Here is a 21,754-nt window from a genome sequence, read left to right on the forward strand (position 1 = left end):
TTACAATGCAGTATAAGAGTGTAGTAGATTTTGAGTGTTTTTACCACACACATACAAAAGGTAACTATGTGAGGAGATGGATATGTTAATTAGCTTGATTCTGGTGACCATGTATATCTTGATATATCAAGACATCACGTTGTACACCTTTGTCAATTATCCCTCAACCAAACTGTGATGGGCCTTGGTCTCTTGTATTTTGTTCACCCAAGCTGGGAAGTGAGTAGAGAAGGAGGAGGGAAGTATAGAAAAGGTGTAATAACATTGCCTTTAGCCAAGCATATGTGGTGGTGGTTGTTCCGCCATCAAAATAAAGAAGATAGAGACCATTCAGAGCAGTACCATTCCTGATCAGCTAGAAAGTCCACTGTTTTTTAGGATCTGTATTCTCATAAAGTGGCTTTTATTGTCAAGTATTTTAACAGTACGTCAGTGCAAGCCATTTGTCTCTGAATTTTATCTTTATGTTCTAGGAGCCTTGTTGATACTGTTTATGCCTTGAAGGACGAAGTCAAAGAACTGAAGCAGGTAATAAAATATAAAAGTCATTTTCTCGGATAACAAAACTGTTGTATTTTCCTTGACTCACACCGGTCATGCTGTCAGGGAGGGCCTAGGAGCAAGGTGGTGAGGGGGGGATTTTTATTTTCCTTGTGTCATCAAGGTAGGTTTTGTTGATTTTATAATGTAGCCTTGGATTTAAATTTCTGATACTGATACTTGCTTATATTTCTATGTAGTAGTTCACAATAGAGTCCCAAAGTTAGTTACAACTTTCCTGTTCTCTGATACCCATAAACAGACCTTAAGAAAAGACTAGTCATTCATGAGTGTGTAAGTGTACAGAGAACCATTAGTCGTTGTTTGTGGGCTTTTCTGTCGATGTGGTCCATTGCTCCATGACACACACTGTGCCTTGTGTGTGAGGACTGACTGTATCGGGTGACAGAGTGAAGGATGGATGGCAGGGGAGAGAGACCAGGGACTGGAAGACCACTTAGGAGGTTCTTACAAAACTCAGGGTGAGACATGTCAAAGTACTAAACTGAGGCAGGGCAATGAGGCTGCGAAAGAGGAGAACGAATGTAAAGGATGGGACATTGTAGAGTTTGGACATATGGATGAGGATAGTGTGATTTTGAGATTAAGAAAGAGCCAGGGATTAAAGATGAAGCTTCCTTCCTGGGTATCCAGTTGCTTATGGTAGTGCCCTTCATGGAGATCAGGAACCACAGGAGGAGGAGAAGTTTAGGGTGTTGAGAGAAATACTGAGTTCACTTTAGGACCTGATGAGTTTGAGGTGCTTGTGACATATCTAGGTGGAAATACCAAGCTGCTGCCAGGTAATGTCAGGTATGTGAAAAGATCACTTAAGCCCGGGAGTTTGAGGCTACAGTGAGTCATGATTACGTCACTGCTCTCCAGCCTAGCGAAAGAGTGAGACCCCCATCTCTTAAAATAATAATGATAATAATAATAATAATAATACCAAGCTGGCATTTGAGATTATAGACCTGGTTCTCAGGAGACAAGATCAGTACCAGAGATATTTGGGAGTCCGCTTAATAGACACTTGGTTTGAAAGAGAAGCGACGCTAAGTAGAGAGTTAAATTAGAAGAGGGTCAGGGCAGGGAAGAAGAATCCAAAAGGCTTCCCAGAGACAGGCAGCAGAATCGACGGGCTGCTTTGTCACAGATGCTGAGGGAGGGGAGGTTGAGGAAGGGAGGGGAGGTTAAGGAAGGAAAGGTAGTCAGTGATAAAAGCTGCCCAGAGGATGAGCAGGAGGAGCCCTGGGAAGAGCCCCCTCTGTTTGGTAATCAACAAATCTTTCCGCATCATAGGAAAATAAAAGAATGAAACAATGCCTGGAAGAAGAATTGAAGTCAAGAAAGGACCTAGAAAAGCTGGTGCGGCGGCTTTTGAAGCAAACAGATGAGTGTATTCGAGCCGAGTCCACTAGCAAGACCTCGATTCTTCCATAACCATCACTGTGCCACCGGGCGGAGTGTGCCTTCAGGGCATCTTGAAATGTGCCTCTGAATGATTCGACTCAGTTTGCTCACTTCTTTGGCTTTCGTTTTGTGTATGAGTCTGTATCTCTCCCTCTGTCTTCCCTCTCTCTCCCGTGTGTGTGTGTGTGTGTGTGTGTGAGTGTGTGTGTGTGTGTGCGCACGCCTGTGCGCAGGCGTATGCTTGGGCATTTGTTGTTGTTTGGTTGTTTATTTTTTTTCAACAGGGGAAAAAGCAGGAGGTGGTGGTAGAAATGGCCCCAGAGTCTTTTCTGTTCAGTAAGAAAAGGAAAGGGAACTCAGGCCAATTACTTAAAGGGTCTTCAGATTGCCTTCAGTTCACAGTGCCTCTGCAACAGCCATTGTCCTCAGGTCACGTTCTTTGGGCAGGCTGGCTGCCCTCGCGAAGCAGCTGGCCAAGGCTTATTAAATGTGAGCCCAAAATTTCCCCCTAGTGCTTTCCTCTGCCTGCAAGCCTGTTAGTATCTAATTTGCTGAAGGCAAATCTTCCAGAGCTATGGCTAGAGTAAGATGAAAGACAAACACATCTGCCCAGTGATCCAGCTGCCCTTCCTTAGACCATCACACGCTACCCCTCAATCACAGGTTTTAAAATTACTGCCCTATGTTGTCTGTAAAGCCAAGAAAACTGTAGTACCCTTATCCCTTTTGTGTTGTGTACATTGTAACTCAGGGGGCAGAAGCTCTGGTCACCCACACCAACACCAAATCCATCAGCAAGTTCTATTGGACAATCCTCCCTTTCGGTAGCAGAGTTGACTGCCTTTTCCCATTGCATGATAGGTTCCTTTCCCTCACCTTCTGCCTACTGTGTAAGTTTTCTATTTCCCCAGTGCTTTTAGCCAACCGTACCAAGTGGTGTGTAAACTAGTATGTATGTGCTTCGCTTACTTTTTAAAAAATGTAGTTAGACTGTGAGCGGTTATTTTATCTACATTGCATATTCAAACTGTGACCTTTTATCCTTCAAAACTATCTGCATTAAGGAGATATTGTGCCCTAGTAGACAGCTTTCATTCACTTTATTACTCTCTCTTATATGCTGTGAGAAATTGTAATATTCATCGGCCTCTTCGGGTGGGACTCTAAGCAGTATTTGAAGAAATATGCTTCTGGTCCAATTTGTATACCCGGAACCAAAGGGCCCCTCTAGTTGTGCTGGATTATTTGGGACTGATTAACTCAAGTTGCTCACTGGATCAAACCATCCACTTTATCCCAGAAACTAGCACTGTGAGAAACCAGGTTTAGAAGAGAGTCACAGAACAGCACACATCCAAATTCAGCACCATTGAAAGTTGGCTTAAGGCTGAGTGCAACTCACCCTCCCTCCCCCAAAGACAAGAGAAATTTGGCCAGATGGGGAAGGTCACTGGTAAGTGAGGCCAAAGTGCTGATCAAAATTGCCTTTATAATATATTTGATGGATGCCTATAAATGTGGGTTTTGCAAATGTTGTTTAGAAACCAAACTTGAAGCCAGGCATGCTGGCCCACGCTTGTGGTCCCAGCTACTCAGGAAGCTGAGGTGGGAGGATCATTTGAGCCCAGGAGGTGAAGGCTTCAGTGAGCTGTGATGACACCACTGCACTCCAGTCGGGGTGACAGAGAGACACCCCTGTCTCTGAAAAAACAAAACTTGAAGTTTGAAACCCCTAGCTTGCTGAGGAGCCCTTTATCTTTTTGGTACTGAGAGTCTCAGTGTCCCGTAGCTATGTGGTACAGGGCTGTTGTCTGCTTGCTGCACAGCAGAAATTGCACTATCCACAGGAAATGAAGGATTCTTGCAGTCTAACATCAGCCAAACACATGCAGCCGTGTTTGGAAGCTGAAGAGAAGAAATTTCTAGGAATGGCTGTTGTTCTGTTTTTAAGCACAGCCGTTTAAATATAACATCCTTCACTTAAAAATTAAAAACATCATCACCGCTACCACCACCAGTGACAACATCAACACAGATCTTCACATCTGCCCATTCTGTGGTTAGTCAGTGGCTTGCAATAAATGTGCAAACTGTATCTATAGGAAACATGTTTGAGTTTTTTGAAATACTTTAGTTGATTGCTGAAAATATTGAAAGGTCTTCATTTTACAGTGATGTGCACATATGCATGTCTTGGGGACTTGGCCCTTCTGATGAGGGACCCTCGGTACTCTGGATAACAAAGCTTGTGTGGAGTGGTAACCACGCTTACACACTAAACAATAATATAAAGGAAATGAAGCCATGTTAACCTGAGAGCAGTGTCTCCATAGTTGTGTTGTTTACAATACTCTACAAATGGGTTCCTGTTGCCCTGTAATTAAACTGCTGTCCTTAGAGGCCTTTCAGTTCCTTTTCTGTCCTGTCCCTTCTTAACACAAGCTCAAATTTTCTAACTTGTTTTTATTTTGAAGACTTTTAAAATGGACATTTTCAATATATAAAAATAAACAGTGCTTTATAAAAATAAGTCTTTTGCTTCTTTTTTTGCTAGCCGGTGTGCAGAAAGATTTCTTGTGCTGTGTCAGCTTCCTCTCCCATTTCCCTCATTAGCCAGTCTGCTCTCACCAAGCCCTCTAGCCAGTCTCAACTATTTTCACTCAGAGCAGATGACATTTGCTCCCTACTTTACAGAGATAATACATGCCATAAGATAGAACCTTCCTTAACTTCTCTACGTCTCTTCTTCTGGCCCAAACCTATAAACTGTATCTCTGCTCACCATTTGCTTTCCAATATTAGAGAAAGACGTATTTTCCTGCTCAAGATTATCCCTTAATATTTATTCCTGTCCTGATTCTTCTTTTATTTTGGCAGGATTTTGTCAATCAGTGATAATCTTATATTTTGACCACAGTTGGAATGCTGGCATCAGCACTCAGGATGAAAATGTTCGTTCCACTTAAAGATTGATGAGGTGGAAATTATCTGCTGCTCCACATGCATTCCTATCCCTTTTCTGTTTCTTCATTTCCCAGACTCCCTTGCAGCTAGGGTCATGGATAAAATGTGGGTTCACATACGTGTTCACTTCTGCCAACAAAATTTGGAAGGCTTAAGTTGGGCAGAAGCTATCTTCTCGGGGTTTGGTGGCCAGCAGGTGATTCCAAAGATGTATTTGTGGCTTCTGTGCCCCACATTCAAGTGTGTCTCTTCACAGCTTTGTGAGTGAGAGACTGCAGTGGCGGCAGCAGCCTCCTAACGTGGATCACAACTGTGATGATATGACCTTGAAATCGTTAGTCCAGTGGCACCCTCCTGACTTCCCCTGACTTCCACTTCTCTACCCCAATGGTTTTGTAGACACCTAATTACCTTTCTGCCTGAGATGTCTTCAGTGGTTTATGATTCCTGCTCTGAGCCAATAGATAGAACACTGCACTCCATGTGCCCTAGGCACTGTGCTAAGTGGTTTACATGATTAAGCTCATATAAGCCTCACAACAACCTTATTAAGTATTTACTATTGTTATCTCCACTTACAAATGAACAGAGGCACAGAGATGTTGAGCAATATGCTAGTACATGGTGGAATTGGGATTTGAAACCCTAGTCTGTCTGCCTCTTGGACCCATGCTCTCTCCATCACATAGCCTCCTCTGCACTTGGTACCTGCTAAAGTTCCCACCTCAGCCATCCCCCTTTGTGAAGTCACCATTAAGCTTGTAATTGACAAATCCGTGGGTTTTTTAATCCTCATCTTGAAGTCTCTGCAGTATTGACCCTTGTCTTCTTGATGAATCTCTCCTTCCTTGGTTTTCATGAGCCCACACTTTTTTGGCATTCATTTAGTCACCCCTGTCTCCTTTGCTGGACCTGCCTCCTTTGCCTGTCCCCTGAACATTGCTGATCCTCTTTTCCTCATCTCTTCCATTCTATAGCCTATTCCTGGACAACCTTGTCTATCTTCATAACTTTATTTATCAAAATGCAGATGACTCCCATGTTCACAGTTTTCCATTCTGACTTTTCTCCTGATCTCCAGACCCATGGATGCAGCACTTTATAGGTAACTCAGTGGAACTGCAGGAGTGGGGAAAGGAAAAATAACTACATATTTAACTGGTTTCCCTGAAAGTTGCTGAATTGCTTGAAGAATTACTCAGAGGAGTGTGAAAGTGTGGTATGGAAGGGGAAGGTTTGTGTGCTGATGCCCGTTAGACTAAGAATCAATAGTCATTGTCTTTTAAACAAACATTCCTAAATATAGAACTTCTCAAACCTACTGAAAAATTTGGCAACCCCAAGACCCTGGTGCTTAACAGTTTTTGACAATGAAACTATACCATAAAAAAGAGTCTTTGCTATCTGCAGGTCTACTGTAGTATCTGCCCTTCCTTTCCTTCCTTCCCTCCTTCCTTCCTTCCTTCCTTCCTTCCTTCCTTCCTTCCTTCCTTCCTTCCTTCCTTCCTTTCTCTTTCTTTCTTTCTTTTTCTTTCTTTTCTTTCTTTCTTTCTTTTTCTTTCTTTCTTTTTCTTTTTCTTTCTTTCTGGTTTCACTTTGTTTCACATTGCGTGTGGTCTTTGATTTAGTACATGAACAAGGCCTCTCATGTGTACCTGGGTTGCCAGGCATTCTCCTTGGTCTCAGAGGTTTCAGCCATTTAAGATAGCATCCTGTCCACTTGCACCATTGATTGCAGACCAGTGTGCTCTACTAATGTAGAGACCCACCTTAGTGCTCCTTACATGATGATCTTCTCCAGAAAGGAGATTCTGCTGGGGACTTTCTGTGGACAATCTCACTGCATCGTGGCTCACTGCAACCTCCTGCTCCCAGATTCAAGTGATTCTCCTGCCTCAGCCTTCCGAGTAGCTGGGATTATAGGCACGTGCCACCATGCCAGGCTAATTTTTGTATTTTTAGTAGAGACAGGGTTTCACTATGCTGGCCAGGCTAGTCTTGAACTCCTGACCTCAAGTGATCCACCTGCCTCGGCCTCCCAAAGTGCTGGGATTACAGGCGTGAGCCATCATGGCTGGCCCAGCATGTCTTCTTTTTATTCCCACTTTAGAGATGTGGACACTGAGGACTAGAAAAGGTGAAGTGACTTGCCTGTACTTATAAAGTCTGTTAATAGTGGGGCCTAGATTAAGACTATATCTGTCTGACTCCAGATTTAACTACTACAGTACAATGAGCATTTCTGGTTTTGTTTTATTTTGTTTTAATGGGGATGTGGTTCACAGAGAAAAAGAACATAAAAATCATACTTAGTTCTATGTTTCTGTGTCTCAAAGTACTTCAGACTACTTTAAAAGCCTAAAGCAGTGCAACTCCCAACACAGTGGCATTGGGTCCTGTGAAAATAGTTGAATTGTAGCACAAAGTGTATTCCCTCCTGAAGCCCAAAAGTTTACATGTCATTTCCGTTTAAGTGGGGACGCCCCTGTACTGACAGTTTGCTAGAGCACACTGCATTTTGTGGTCATTTGCTAACCATCAAGTAACAGAGGCAGTAATATTTTATCCTTTGTTTATTTTCTCTTTATCTAGAAACAAAACTTATTGGGTATTTCCAACATTCCCATCCTCCCCCTTAAGATAGAAGGCAGAAGTGACATGTTTATAAAAATGGAATCAAATTAGATAATTTCTGATCAGACTATTACAGGTAAATCAGAAATGTACTCGAGCCTTTTTCATATAAGGAAAATGCTGAAAATGTTCAATTGAAGTTTGGAGCAAACATATATTATTTCGTAAATTATCATGAAATGTAATATAATAAAAACATATTATCTATTTTTATCTACAGCATAATTCTAAGTCATTTTTTACTCCATGAGTGCACTTTCATCGTCCAGATATTTTTGACACAGTGAGGATCGTTTCAGTGTCGCAAATTTTTGCCTCAACCAACACACAGAATTATTTCCTGGGCTATTGAGTTATAAGCAGCTGCATTTATTCATTTATTTATTCATTCATGCACCAAATAAATGGCCAATTCAATGCTGGGTCCTGTGGTATACGCTGAAGTTGTCATGGTGAATGGAACAAGGTCTTGGTGCTCAAGAAGCTCACAGCATAGCAGGGAAAACCTCAACCATGATAAGTGCTGTAAAACTTGCTAAGTGCAGGTGCAGTGGAGGGAGGGAAATGGGTCTTACAAGAAGAGAAAACAGTATTCCAGGGTCTTAAGGTAGGAAAACATGTGTAACCTTGCTTAGATAAACTGAGGGCTAGAACTCAAGAGTCCAAGAGAGGTGGCAGCAGGAGATGAAATTGATGATTTTGGTCTTTATTCCAAGGTTCATAAGAAGCAGGGGACTGACTGTTCATGGAGAATGGATGGAAGGGAACAAGAGTGGGGGGAGGGAATCTAGGAGGCTGTTGTACTATTCCAGAAGAGAGATGGTGATAGTTTGGACTAGGATAGCAATAGTAGAGATAGAAAGAAGTAGATTGACTTAAAAACTACTTAAGAGATAGGGTTGATGAGTATAGACTGGAGGGATTGAACATGGGGGTGATGACAGTGAAGTCAAGTCATGTTTCTGGCTTGAAAAACAGGATAGATGAAGATATCATTCAATGGAACAGGTAACATTGAACACATCCTATTGTGGAGGGGGGTAATTAAGAGTTCCATTGGAATGCATTGGGTTTGAGGGCGTAGGCCCACTCTTACGAGGTGCAGGCAAATTTTAGAAGACAGTTGAGAACAAAAGGCATGGCATTAGTGGCTTGAAGCTGCTGCTAAGTTAAAACCATGAGGCCAGGGAGATAGCCCACAGTGAGCAGGTAGGACTTTATCAGTAGAGGTGAACATACCACTCTGGGTTTCTTACATGAAAAATTCCTCTGTTGGAGGTGACAAGAAATGGCTCCATTGACTTCAGTGGAAAACTGTGGGGCCAATACTTTCCCTTAGGTTTCCCAGCTCCATTTCCTCTTGCCTAAGTGGAACCACCTAGACAGCTATTAATAAGACATACCACCGCTTCTTATTTAAAGACGCCCCGTCCAGCCCACTTGGCTGTGATTAATAAAAAAAAAAAATTCTATCAATCTCCTGCAACTTTTAAGCTGGAAATAAAGACCTAGATTGCTTTTCACTGAATGGGCTAGCACATCATCCGTCAAAGGCTGTCACAGACTTCTAGAAAATGTGCCGCCACCGAGATATTTTACGATGTAAGTAGCTTAAGAACAGTTTATGAAAACATCACAAAGGTTGGGAAAATTTCCTCCAAATGCTTCCTCTTCCCCCAACCTGGCTGAGAGCTTTAGGTACTCAGACAACACCAATAATGTTAAGAGGTCTTTATTATTCAAAAAATAAATAACAAGATAATTACAAGTTCACTCTGGAAACAATGGAGACTGCAGGTAGATACAACAGATTTCCTTTAAATACAGTCATTTCGTGATGAGGAGTGGGCAGGCTCAGGGTCGCACTCCCTACTCCTCACCCCCATCTACAGTGGTAGAGATAGGGACAGGGTGGAAAGAAGAGAACTGACTAGCAACAGCCTAACTCGTGTGTGTGTGTGTGTGTGTGTGTGTGTGTGTGTATGTGTGTGTGTGAGACAGAGAGAGAGAGAGTGCGAGAGAGACAGAGAGAGAGACAGAGACGGGGAGAGAGAGAGAGATGGAGAGAGAGAGAAAGGCAGAGAGACAGAGGTAGAGAGATTAAGAAGAGAAACTGGGGAAAAAAGAGACTGACAGAGGGAGAGAGAGACTAGGAGAAAGAGGTTGAGAGAGAGAGAGGGAGACTGAAAGAGAGAGATGGAGAGAGAGAGAGAGATTAAAAGGGAATGAATAACTGTCTGAGTGGGTGGCAGGGCAGGGTTTTCGGGTCTCCACTGTGTTAGACATTCTAAAGTCTAGAGCCTGGCCCCCTCCAGCAGGGCCACAGGAACCCAGAGTCAACCATAACTGAATGTTAGCTGAGGCTCCCCATTTCCCTTCTGCATCTTCACTGATAAATCAAATGCATTATCCATGGAAAGACACTGCACGCAAAGAAACAAAACTGAACTTGGCAAATTATCTGCTGTTTACTCAGAATTCAACCTCTGCGTAATGGCCTTGTCTTTTCATAGGACTTTCTGGATGTCTGCATCAGTGGGGTTGCTGCTTCAGAAGTATAAGCTCTTATGGAGCAGGGCCCGTTTTGGTTTCATGTGACCTGTAATTCACTGATTACAGCTCTACATGCCTTGGAGTATATAATAAATAGTTCTCCATAAGGAGGATCCTAGGGTTATAAATAGGCAGTTAACAGGGGGTGGGCTTATCTGCTGTGCTGTGTTATGAAGACTGCCAGCGTCAGCTCCACCACAGCCTGCAAGGTGACACTGTTCCACTGTTCAGAGTTTGAGTAAGCCAAAGGACGTGAAGCCGGTGCCGTGGCTCACTTGGCTTGGATCAGTCACATTGACAAACACCGAAGCACCTGGTTGCAATTCAAATACTCCTCCCAAGTGAATGGATTGTTGCCCGCAAGGTTTGGCAGAACTGTGGGTATTTGCGGCTCTGAGTAAGATTCTCTCGAATCTATTGGGGGGCTTTAGGCAGAGGCTGGCTATAAATGGAGCTTGACTCGAAGCTTCCCGATTGGAACAGAAGGTGACTTGGGCATAGATATAATAGAGTCCTTGTCTTTTAACGGTCAGCTGTTTCCCATTTTCCAGGGTTACCAAGTTGTTGCTCATGGTGTAGTATCCTTTTTCAGCCCACTGTAGCACTGTTACAAAGAGAGGAAAAGTTTGTGGTGAGGTGAAGCAGAGCATAGTTCACATTCTGACAAAAAGTATAGCTTAATGTTGGATACTGGCTTGGTATGGGAATAGCTTCTCAAGGCCCCTTCCATGGGCTTCAGAGCCATGTTCTAATCCAGGCTCTACTCAAGCTTAGGCAAGTCTCTTAATCTCCCCGAGCTTCACTCCTCATCTGCAACATGGGGCTCATATTAGAGCATATTTCAGAGACTTGTGAAGATTAAATAAAGTAAGAGATCACGGTGAGTTTCTTTCTCTCGTTAGAGTTCTTATAGCCAATTTGCCTTGGACTTAAGAAGGTACAAATGTTTTCAAAATTCTACATCATAAATTATGCATAACAAATTACTCAGACAAAACTTTTGCTAATATTAACATGAATACCTTGCTTCCTTGAATTTTACAAAGTCAAAGTGTTGTCAGTATACCTAGCTCAGCCTTAGCACAGAGAAAAGACCCTATTTCTTCCTACCTGATCATGCTGTTGCAAACCTGACCTGCCTCCCCCAGCAAGGACTAAAATTAGGCAAGGAAGTATGAAAATAAACTGTGTGTTCATTTCACGGTATGTTTTGATCTCCCATCGTAGTGGGCGCCACCAACTTGAAAGTACCTGTATTCTTGTGGCTAAGCCAGAGTACCCACCAACAGTGTGCCATCTTCTCGGCTGTGATGTTGAGTGGGTTCAAAGTAGTGTGTGCACCCGACTTCAAATCTCAGCTCCCACAGAAAGCTAGACTGACTGATGAGGGTGAGGGTTGAGGAGAAGAGAAAGTACTGATGTGTTTGCTTCCTTGAGCTTTTTTTTTTTTTTTTTTTTTTAAATAATTCCTATTCTATAGCCTTATGTCTATCAGGGCACAAGATCCCACCTGCTAAGACTCACCCTTTACTAATAGGAAGGCATCCTGAAATTCCTGACAGATCTGAGCCCTCCAGACCACTCCAGAAACAATGCTTCATTAGAATATGTGCTCTTTTGAACCATTTTATTGAGAAAAAAAGGCAGGTTCTTAAACTTTTAGTTCAATAAGTTTACTTTGGTAGCTCCTTAGCTAATTTTAGTCCTTGGTGTGGGATGTAGGGCAAGATATTAGTAGCATGGCTAGGTAGGAGGAAGAGGTTTGGGACTGGGGTGGGGGTGGAATGGCATTGTCTTCCCACCTGATCCCCTGCAAACCTATTGGGTTGCAGAGTGTGATATTATAGGGCTGATATCCATTATGAGCCTTTTGGGAGAATCTGAGCTCCAATAAATATATCCAAGACCAAGGGTTTAGAGGTGAAAAAAAGACCAGTGGGAAGCTATTCTTCTAGGAGATTTATCTGTTGTTGTCATCCAATCCAGCAGAGAGAAGGGGTACCTGACAAAATTATTAAATATTGTGCAACTAACTGATATTAATGAGGGACTTTACATCACTCTTTTGACATCTAAGCCGTGGTGAAGTAAACTACATAGTGTCACCTTACAGTTGTACAGCACTTAACAGCATCACTTTCTGCCGTTATATATGATTTCTACTATCATTATATACGATAATGATAACTGTCCATGTGTTACACCCACTGAGAAGCCCAAGCCACTTCACAGATGAAGAAGTGTCTTCTCTCTCTGTCTGTGTCTGTTTCTCTCTCGGTCACACACACACACACACACACACACACACACACACACACTGTTTAGAACAACTCCATTCCGGAGTACTCTGTTGAATTTTTCAAAGACTCCTCTGACGCTCTTGCCTTTATGTTGATGGGGAACTTTACGTTAGCGTGCATGTTTCCATCCATTTATCAGATACGACATAATCTCCGGCATCAGTTATTGCAAGGTATGCATTTGGGAAAAAAAATATCTAAAGGCTAGAATGGTGGCAGAACGTATATGGAAATAAAATCGTTCAAAGTTGAAAAGATCACAATATGTCGTCTGCTGTTACTTCATTGGAAAATCTAACGTCTTGGCACCTATTGATCTTTACAGAATGATTTTACCTTTAATTTCCCTGAGGTTGGCCTCAGTGAGGCTGAGCTTAATCATACAGGGATTGACAGATGGCAGGAAATAACTCACAAGGCCCATTTCCACACAGTGAAGAGGGGTTAGGAGGAGGGATGCTCCCAGTCAGGAGGTCACTACCTGCCATCTCTTCTACGTTGTCAAATAATGATCCCTCCACCCAGTAATTCATCATTTAGAATCAGCCACTGAGCAAGAACATAATGAGAACATCGAGATTGCATTCCACCTCCTTTTGTCCTTCTAAGTCCCATCTGTGCATTTGAACTCACTTTGAAGACAAAGAAGGGAATAGGAGAAGTATAGGGGTAGGTTTGTAAATTGGGTCCCAGGGGAAAAGAGGAGTCTAACCATTAGGTAACATGACTTCGGCATCCCAGCCTTTCCCCTTGAGTGGCTACTGCTCAGATGCTGTGTGACTTACCAGATGTTGTTTTACTACTGGCCTCACTTATGACATGCGCTGCAATTTGAGGATTCTGATCGCCTGAAATAAAACCAACAACAATCTGTCAGGCTAAGGTAATGCAAAAACTGCCCACAAAACTATTTGGTCCAGTTCCACAACTGTGTAATAGAGATTGTGCAAAAATAGGTTATGTAAAAGGAAGGATAAAATGGTCTGAAATCCCTCCCACTGAAGGAAAAGTTGGTTTCTAATATCTGAGTAATTGAATTGGCTATTTCCATTGATCTCATTCTCCTAATAGTTAATCAGTACTCGATTCCATTTTCCATACATTGACACAGGCTAAAAACACTGGACTTCGTTAAACATACCGTGAATCTTGCTTTTAGGCACAACTCCCATACATTGTGGATTTTAGTGTGCTCCAAAGTCTGTACACTTAGTAAGATTCTTACAGTTTCTGATTTGGTCAAGCAACTGGCTGAACTATTGTATCTATGTTTAATTATTTCTCGTTTTAAAGCCCTGCTCCCTGATGAGATGTGCCAATCTGCTAAGGGCGGAGGCTGTGTGGAAATTTCTTTTTGTCCAGTTATGAGCCTGATGTTGGGTACTTTGTAAGTGCCGTATAAACGTTGAGTCAAATTGCATGACCTAAATGACCAGTTTGGTTAATGTTATCATTTTCCTGAAGACTTACAGACAGCATCTGCATAAACTGTTTCCTCAGAATTCTCTGTAATTAACAGACAGCATGCTACCACTACGCAACATATCTTGCAGTCATTCTGAAGATAAAACCTTCATGGAAGTCCGATGACCATTTAGCATCCAGAGCAACAGTTAAGGCAAGATCTGAGTACTCTCTTTGCCTCAGAAAATAGTATCTTTATCTCTGTGTGATGTATGTCTTTGTGTGTATTAAATTTGCAGAAGCCATAACATCATGTTCATCAACTTTGTGATATAATATTCTCTCTAACAACACTCCCTCTTTCCCATAATCTGCTGCTAAAGTCGCTTCAGGCATTATTGTATTGGTTTGGGTTACCACATTCTTAAAGAAAAAGGGAAAAGTTAGTGTGTCCAAGAAAAGGAGATTAATGTCGGAGGAAAGAGCCTGGAAAGGGTCATAGGAGGAACAGTGGAAGCTATCAGGGATCTTTAGCCTGGAGAAGAAAAAGCTCAGTCGTGCCTTGGTGGCCATGATTGCTGTCTTCCATATCTGGACAGCTGCTGGGGAGGAGAGCAATTATACTTTGTTTACTATGGCCTCAAAGAGCAGAACCGGGACCAGTAAGTGTAAATTATAGGAACAAAGTTTAACTTGAGGAGGAAAGACTTCTCTCAAGTAGTATAGTAATCTTAGTAGTATTAGAGCCATTCAAAGATGGATCAGGCTGCCTTATGAGGTGTAAGGTGCTTCATCCCGAGACATGTTTGATCAGCGCTGGACGGTTAGCGCTATTGTGAAGAAGATTTGTGTTGTGGGGATGGTGCTGGATTTGAGAACCATCAAGGTGTCTTCCAACCCTGAGATGTTCAGGATGCTCTGACTTTAAGAACAGGGCAAATAATAGAACACTGTGACACTGTCACTCCTTGATCCCAGAGGCTCCACCGGCCACTGTGCCCCATGAAAAATGGTTATCAATGAGTGATGAATGCCACTGTTACCGAATGATGACTTTCCTGTCATCTCATTCCACTGTAGGTGGTACCAGGCTGCATGGTTGCTTCAATTAAGGTATTGAACATAATGGGATTTCTTCAGATTTGGTATCATTGGCATTAAAGGAACATATCCTTTTTCATAAATATATACGTACAAAGCCTTTCCAAGTCACAGGGACCAGAGAAGGTGTCAATTTGACAATTGTGTTCCTGTTTTATTTCCAGGGCTAAAAGTTCCTTGACTCAACAACACTGGGTTGTTCAATATGATCAGACTAAATAAAACTTCCTTTTAGTTTTTAGATGTTCATAGAAATTAGTAAATAGCAAGCCTACCTTTTTGCATTTCAAAGCTATTTTCTTTCTTCTTCTCCTCTTTGTTTAGCATTATATCCTAAAATAAGAATCATTGCAAGAGGTTATTTTGACAGGGGCTCTGCTGTGGGGTTTTAAAGTTATCATTTGTTTGGCATCTGTCATTACTCTGTTGTCTGTTTCTGGTGAGGATTATCATATAGACTCAGATCCTGTCATTAATTCCATCATACCAATTGGGAGTCCATGGCTCTGACAGATGAGCCAACAACCCAGAAAGCCCAAGGGAGAATCTGGAAGTAAAATCCAGGCCTATTATCTCCATTCCAGTGCTCTCTCCAGACCAGAGGCTGTGATCCTGACCCTTCCTATGACCCAAACTCCCTGGCTTTGACAGATATTGACAAATATGTTGAATGGGGAGATGATTCTACCCTGGGAACTGGTATATGGAATATTATTAAACATAAATCATGGTGTGTATCTCTTAGAATACAATTTCTGAAATCTTGTAAGAAAAGATAACAGTAAGTTTGACCTTGGGAGAGAAATCACAGACTATGAAAAGACCTCCCGACATTTTTAATTTTGTTATCCCTTTCAATGGGTTGAAGAGATTCTCTTGTTGACAGTTGCATTGTATTTATTTAGAATAATCAGCATTGAGGAAACACAGGTCATCTCCCAATGGTGCTGATGTTCAAAGGCAAATGCGACACTTTTTAAAAGGTTTCTTTTCACTTATAAACTGAAGGAAGGCTAGAGATATTTAAAGAAGCTAACAGGAACGTCCATCAACATAGGTTGGAAGATAATCAAGGCTATTGCTTCCATTTTAAAGAGACTGAACAAAAGGCCTGGAGGGCTTAACTGGTCAGTATGAGGTCACCCAAAGAAGTCGAGGTTTAACCCAAGAGTGGAAATTGTGAGATGACATTCACAGGCTGGGCTTAGCTTATTACATCTGTCTATCTTCTGAATACAAGGGAAGAAGACAGCAGTATTTTTACATCTTATGATAATCAAAGTCCTCTGGTCTTTCCCACTCTTGGAATCTGTTGTCTACAGGACCCTTCCTTTTCTTTCCTCCCCCAGAAGGAATTTGTGTTGTCACTGTTAAGTGCCTTGCTGTAGACTCAGCTCAGTTGCCAGATTTAAGGGTGTAGGTCGTAGAGCCTCCAGGGGAACCTGAGCCTCAGAACGCTCACACGGGCCCCAGAGCTTCAACTTTCCATTTGAGCTGAAGTGCGGCACTGTGAAGATGCAGTGACAGGAAAATGTTTGTGAGATCACAAGTAAACAAATGACTATTTAGTGTCTTTTCAAAAAGTAGAGTGTGATGATTGAGGTCGAGATACTTTTAGGCTAAGTGGTTGCATTGGTGTTGAGGCCTGGCCAACATGAAAACATGAAGTCAGCAAAGCTTGTGTTTCATGAGCCCAGCCTAGCCTTTCCGTGAACTTTCCCCCAGCCACAATCCCCAGAGCCTTTTTTTTCCTTGCTTCACTCCCCACCTCAATTGAAATACTTTTTAAAGTGGACTTTCAGAAAATCCGGAATAAGTTATTTCTTTCTTAGTGAGAGTTACATGTGGCAGGTATGGACAGGTTGCCCTTTACCTTGAAACAGAAGTGCTTTGACTCTCTCAAAGACCTCGCAGGCATTGGTGGGCAAATAATCATGGAACTGAATATTCTAGCAGCGGTGGGGTGGGTTGTAAGTTTTAATATGAAATTATACTATTCAAAATGATACCTCTGCTTACCCTCACTTGAGCCCTGAATACCATCTTTCTCCCAAAGTGACAGATTCGTGCTACCTGCCTCCAAAGATAATGAGTTCCTTGTCACTAGAGATGTTCAAACAGAGATTGGATGACCACTTAGGATGTGGAGAGAAGACTAACGTTCTGGATTAAGAATTGGATCTGATGACTTCTAAGACCCCATCAAGCCCTATGATATAAAGACCCCAAATTCAAATTTGAGGTTGCTTTGGTGCAGCCAGACTGTGGCCCCGAAAAAAAAGCCTGCTAACATTAGCTGAGTAAATATGAATCCAATCTGGAGCTATTCTATAATTAGCCTATTGAGATTTTTTCGAAGTCTAAAATATTGTTTTAGAGTGAGAAATTTGGGGGAAAGGGTATTGGAAAGAGGATCCGTCATACGGGGAGGATTGGACAGCTGGAGAACTCTATCTACTCATTGTGCATAATGCTAGGTATAGATGGTGTTGACGAAGGTTCCACACCTGCTGCAGTAGACACAAGGGGCCTCCTTCAGTTGCATGTAAGGAGGAGATCCCTGGAGCCCTGGCTGACATGCCTGAGAAGATCTGCCTTTTAAGAATATGAAACTTTGAAGCTGTCGCTTTTTTCATGCGGGCATAAGCCTGGAGGCCAAACTGACCTTATTCCTATCCTTGGTAGCTGATTTTGGGAGATTTACATACATACCCAACCTGAAATAATGATATGAGGAATTGGCAATTCAACCGTAAAAGTCTCTGTAAGAAATGAGGGTGACTGACAAGCCTCTCTCACTGCCATTGGAGGGAACTGAAGGCTTATCACATAATTATAGAATGTCAGAGCTGATAGTGTCCTTACAGATAACCTGTCTTCTCATGTTATAGATAACAAAACTGAGGCCCAGAAAGGTGAAGTTATTTACCCAAAGTCACACAGTCAAGCACATTCAGTCTGTTATTTGGATTATTCACCATCATTTTGAAATTGTCTTTATTCATATTTAAATTCATAACACCGTTCAATACTCTGTAATACTGGCCCAAATCCTTGAAGAACCGAAGAAACTCAAATCATTTTCCTAGCTGGCCAGTCTTGCAAAGAAAGGGCTTAGAAGTTTCATCTAAAGCCTAGATTAATGTAAAGAACCTGAAAGCAAGCACCGGATTTAAGCCGCATTCTGACACCCGTAGGTGACTCAGGCATAAGGTGTTAGAATCTTCACTAGAATTAAATGACACCCTGGTGACAGTACAGGAGGGCAGGAATACAATTAGAAATAAGACCTTAAACCTTTTATGCCTTTATTACATTACATATCATCTATATGTGAGAACTAATTCCTGTTGGTTTACCCAGATACCCACCCACCTGGTCCAGCGCTGTCCTCGATATGGAGTGCTGCCCCCTAGAAATGACCCCTAAGTAAGCTGAGACTCAAGGGTATTTGACTCAGTGTCTTCAGAGGGACGTAGGCAGAAAGAACTCTTGATGTTCTGCCTCAGGAGAAAGAGCCCTTAGATCCTGTGTCTGTGACAATGGAATTAATGTAAAGGCTCTAAAAATTCTTGTTTTGGGTATCCATTATAAGCCATAGTCACTGCAGTGACTTCATGCTGGTTACCAGCCTGCTGGGCTAGAAGACTTTGAACCCTCTGTGCCTCTGGTCATGACTGGCCATAGAGTGGACTGGCTTCATGAGCAAGTGATATTAGATGGAGTCTGGTTTGAGCAGCACTGAGAATGTCTATTACCTATTCCCCGCACCTGTCTCCCCAGTATAAAGGAAAGATCTCACTGTCAGGATATCTAAAATTCCATCATCAGAGAAGCACCAGAGACTGTTACCAGTCTTCAGGAGTCCCTTCACTTGCGGTCTGCCGCCACAGCAGCTGTCCATGGCTATTGCTTCTCTGGGAAATGGGGATCAGACCATGGGTCCACAGTGGGAGAGAATAAAGGTTTGGATGGGGAGACACAGAAATGCAAAAACCAAGCTCGGTGGATTTTATCATTTTGCCTAGTGGTAGCTGCATATTGTAAGCTCATGAGTATGTCTGACTGTGCCCCTAAGGGTATATTTTCCTCAGAGAGTGTCTTTGTTTTTTTTAACACACACACACTCATGTATATGTGTATGTATGCATGCTTAACACACATACACACAGCCATATATGTGTGTATGTATTCATGCATGCATATACGTGTGTGTGTGTGTGTGTCTGTGTCTATAACCAATCTTTACACATTGACATTGTCAGTTGCCCGATCTAGCAAATGTAGTAAAACATTTCAGTGACACTTTTACAAACAACTAAGCCCCTTACCTTCACAAAGCCTTCAAACTGGCTTTTAATCTCCTCACAGTTCAGTAAGGATAAGGATCTTTCTCCTGTGTTGCATCTCTGTATCGTTTTCATGAATACAAAATCTTCGTGAAGATTCCTTTCATCTTCTATCTATTTTGAAACCACATGGATATGATAAATGTCATTCTGAAGGAGAATACAGCTAATGGTATTAGCCTCTACATTCATTTCCATGGCATCAACAGGAGGAGGACTTTCGGGCATAAATGGGGAATAATAAGTTATTATATTGGCTGATTGCTATTTTGTATTTGCCGTTTAAAAATCTATAAAAACCAGCAATTACGATGTCATGTTATCAGAAACTCCAGGTAGAAATCAGAGCTATTCTACTAAATGTTCCTTACAAAATGCATACTTTTTCAACATACTAAAGCAGCAATATTCTGTAATTGTCACATTTCTCATTGCTCCAGTAATGATTGGTCATTATAAACATCAGCCTAGAAAATAGTTTTCTGCAGAGCTAATTTGCCCACTTCATTTTAGTGTTTGTGATGCAGTGCTTTATAAAAAGAAGTTAATTTGCGGTGTCAGTTAACGAGTTCTAATTACATCTCTCTCCCTTTTTAACTTAAGTATTTGTAGAAAACATTTGCATTTTTAAAGAAATAGCCTTTTATCCTCAAAGCAACAAGATATTTTTTTCCAATGTCTTAGAATAATTAAATGTATAGAATTCACTTGCATTATCAAATAATTTTGTACCATTTTCTGGCTTTAAGAGTAGATTTTTTAGATTCAAAACAAGATTCAGTTAGCTGGCAGCTTTTGCGGTCATTAAGAGCACATGCAAATACTATGGTAAATTTCAGATTACTCAGGTCACTATTGCCCCTTTAAAAGCTAAGCCTATGTCCAGACATCTGATTGACAGAGCACATCAGGCCAAACACAAACAACCAACCAGACCAGAAGCCTCCTCTTTTCTCAGTAGTGAAACCTAAAGTTTGGATAACCCAGTGGATAACTTCAGCCCTTACTGCCTTACCTTAACCTGATATAAAAACCTCATGACATTAATTCTAGGTCTGCATCCTAAGAGAGGACACTCAAGTATCCCTGATAAAGTGCAATCATCCAGATGCTTTCCAGCCACAGTTCCTGCATCCAGAATTTTAGGAACAGCCAGAAAACTAATGAATTTTCTCCTTTACATCTATGATTGGTATTTTGTCAACACAGCCAATTATACTCCTCAGTGGAAGTGAAAAAATACATGAAATCAAAATAAATCCTGATGGTTTTCTTTTCCTAAGAATGCAAAACAGCCTACTAAGTTACTCTGCTCTTTTGTTCCTGCAAGTCTAACCATTTGAAAATGTAAAACATCTCAGAGGGAAACTGAGCATCTTGCAACTACAATCAGTGTTCACGAAGAATTATACAGAGAGTGCTACTTTTACTAAAAGACTGCAAATTCTAGGACTTATCCATGTCTATGCTAATCTGAAGCACTATGAATTTTTAGATCAAATTGATGCTCTTCTTGCCTACTTGGAAATTTAAAAGAAAAAAGTTGTCTCCATACAATTAGCTTACTTTTAAAGCAAAACTTTAGCAAATAATTACAACTAGTGCGTATACAGTGCTTACCATATATCAGGCACTCTCCTAAGCTCTTTACAAGGCTAAACTCAATCTATGAAATGGACACCATTACCATCTCCATTTCTCAGATGTGGAAACTAAGGCACTTGCCCCAGGATACCAGAGATGGTATAGGCAGGGCCAAGATTTGAACCCAGGCAGTCTGACTGCAGATCCCAAGATCCTAATCAGAGACAAGAATATGAGACTTGATTGACTAGGCAACAAACATTATGCCACAAGACCATTCTTCTATTTGGTTTCTACCATCATCCATCATTTGGGTAGAACTAAAACAAACCAACCTACAAATTAGTAAGGACCCCAAATTTAGTTCATAAAGGCTTGTGGTTCATCTTACCTTGTCCAACCTTCTATGAAGATACACAGCAAAAAGTGCTGACCCAATCATCTGAGTGATAAGAAAAACAGTAAGTAAATACATAAAAATTTTCATGCTGACGGGCAGTCCAGTGGCCGCAGATCGGGGAGCAGGTTGGTTGTATGTTTCGATCATGCTGTGTTAAAGTTGAAATGGTATCTTCTGGTGGAGAAGGTGGCAGAGGCAGCATGAGAAGACTGTAAGTGGCCACCTTACTCAGGATTAGTTAAGAGCGCACAATCGTTGCAGCCCACACTTCCTGGAAAATGTGCTTCGTAGTCTTCTCTCCCAGCAAAAACGTTACGTAAAGGTTTTTTGTTTTTTTTTTAATTATACCCATGTCATTCACTTCCAGGCTTTCCTTTTTGTTAGTAAAGAAGAAACAAGTTTCTTCTTCCATATATTCATTCTTGCCTTGAAATGTCATAGACTTCTTAACAGACAATGGCAGTATTTTCCTATCTCTGTCTAACTTTTTGGGTTCACCAGTTTCAAGGAAA

At 41.6% G+C, this 21,754-nt stretch overlaps 2 protein-coding genes across 4 annotated transcripts in view; one reads left to right on the forward strand and one right to left on the reverse strand.

The window, feature by feature from the left end:
* ARHGEF6 (Rac/Cdc42 guanine nucleotide exchange factor 6) overlaps window positions 1-4,366 on the forward strand; it is a 111,764-nt gene extending 107,398 nt beyond the window's left edge. For all 3 annotated transcript variants that reach the window (XM_012472315.3, XM_012472314.3, XM_012472316.2), the window contains 2 exons: window positions 474-528; window positions 1,843-4,366. In XM_012472315.3, coding sequence (XP_012327738.1) covers window positions 474-528; window positions 1,843-1,983 — 196 coding nt within the window. In that variant the 3' untranslated portion in view covers window positions 1,984-4,366. The remainder of the gene's footprint in view (window positions 1-473; window positions 529-1,842) is intronic.
* Window positions 4,367-9,267: 4,901 nt separating this feature from the next.
* On the reverse strand, window positions 9,268-21,497 carry CD40LG (CD40 ligand). Its single transcript, XM_012472313.2, has 5 exons — window positions 21,234-21,497; window positions 19,241-19,372; window positions 15,185-15,242; window positions 13,190-13,252; window positions 9,268-10,708 (listed from the first exon to the last, which is right to left on the reverse strand). The coding sequence occupies exons 1-5, from the start codon at window positions 21,387-21,389 to the stop codon at window positions 10,332-10,334; spliced, it is 786 nt and encodes a 261-aa protein (XP_012327736.1). The 5' UTR covers window positions 21,390-21,497; the 3' UTR covers window positions 9,268-10,331.
* Window positions 21,498-21,754: the final 257 nt, after the last annotated feature.

The sequence above is a fragment of the Aotus nancymaae genome, unplaced genomic scaffold (genome assembly GCF_030222135.1).
Source record: "Aotus nancymaae isolate 86718 unplaced genomic scaffold, 86718_ANA_hifiasm-v0.15.2.pri h1tg000004l, whole genome shotgun sequence".
NCBI lineage: Eukaryota > Metazoa > Chordata > Mammalia > Primates > Aotidae > Aotus > Aotus nancymaae.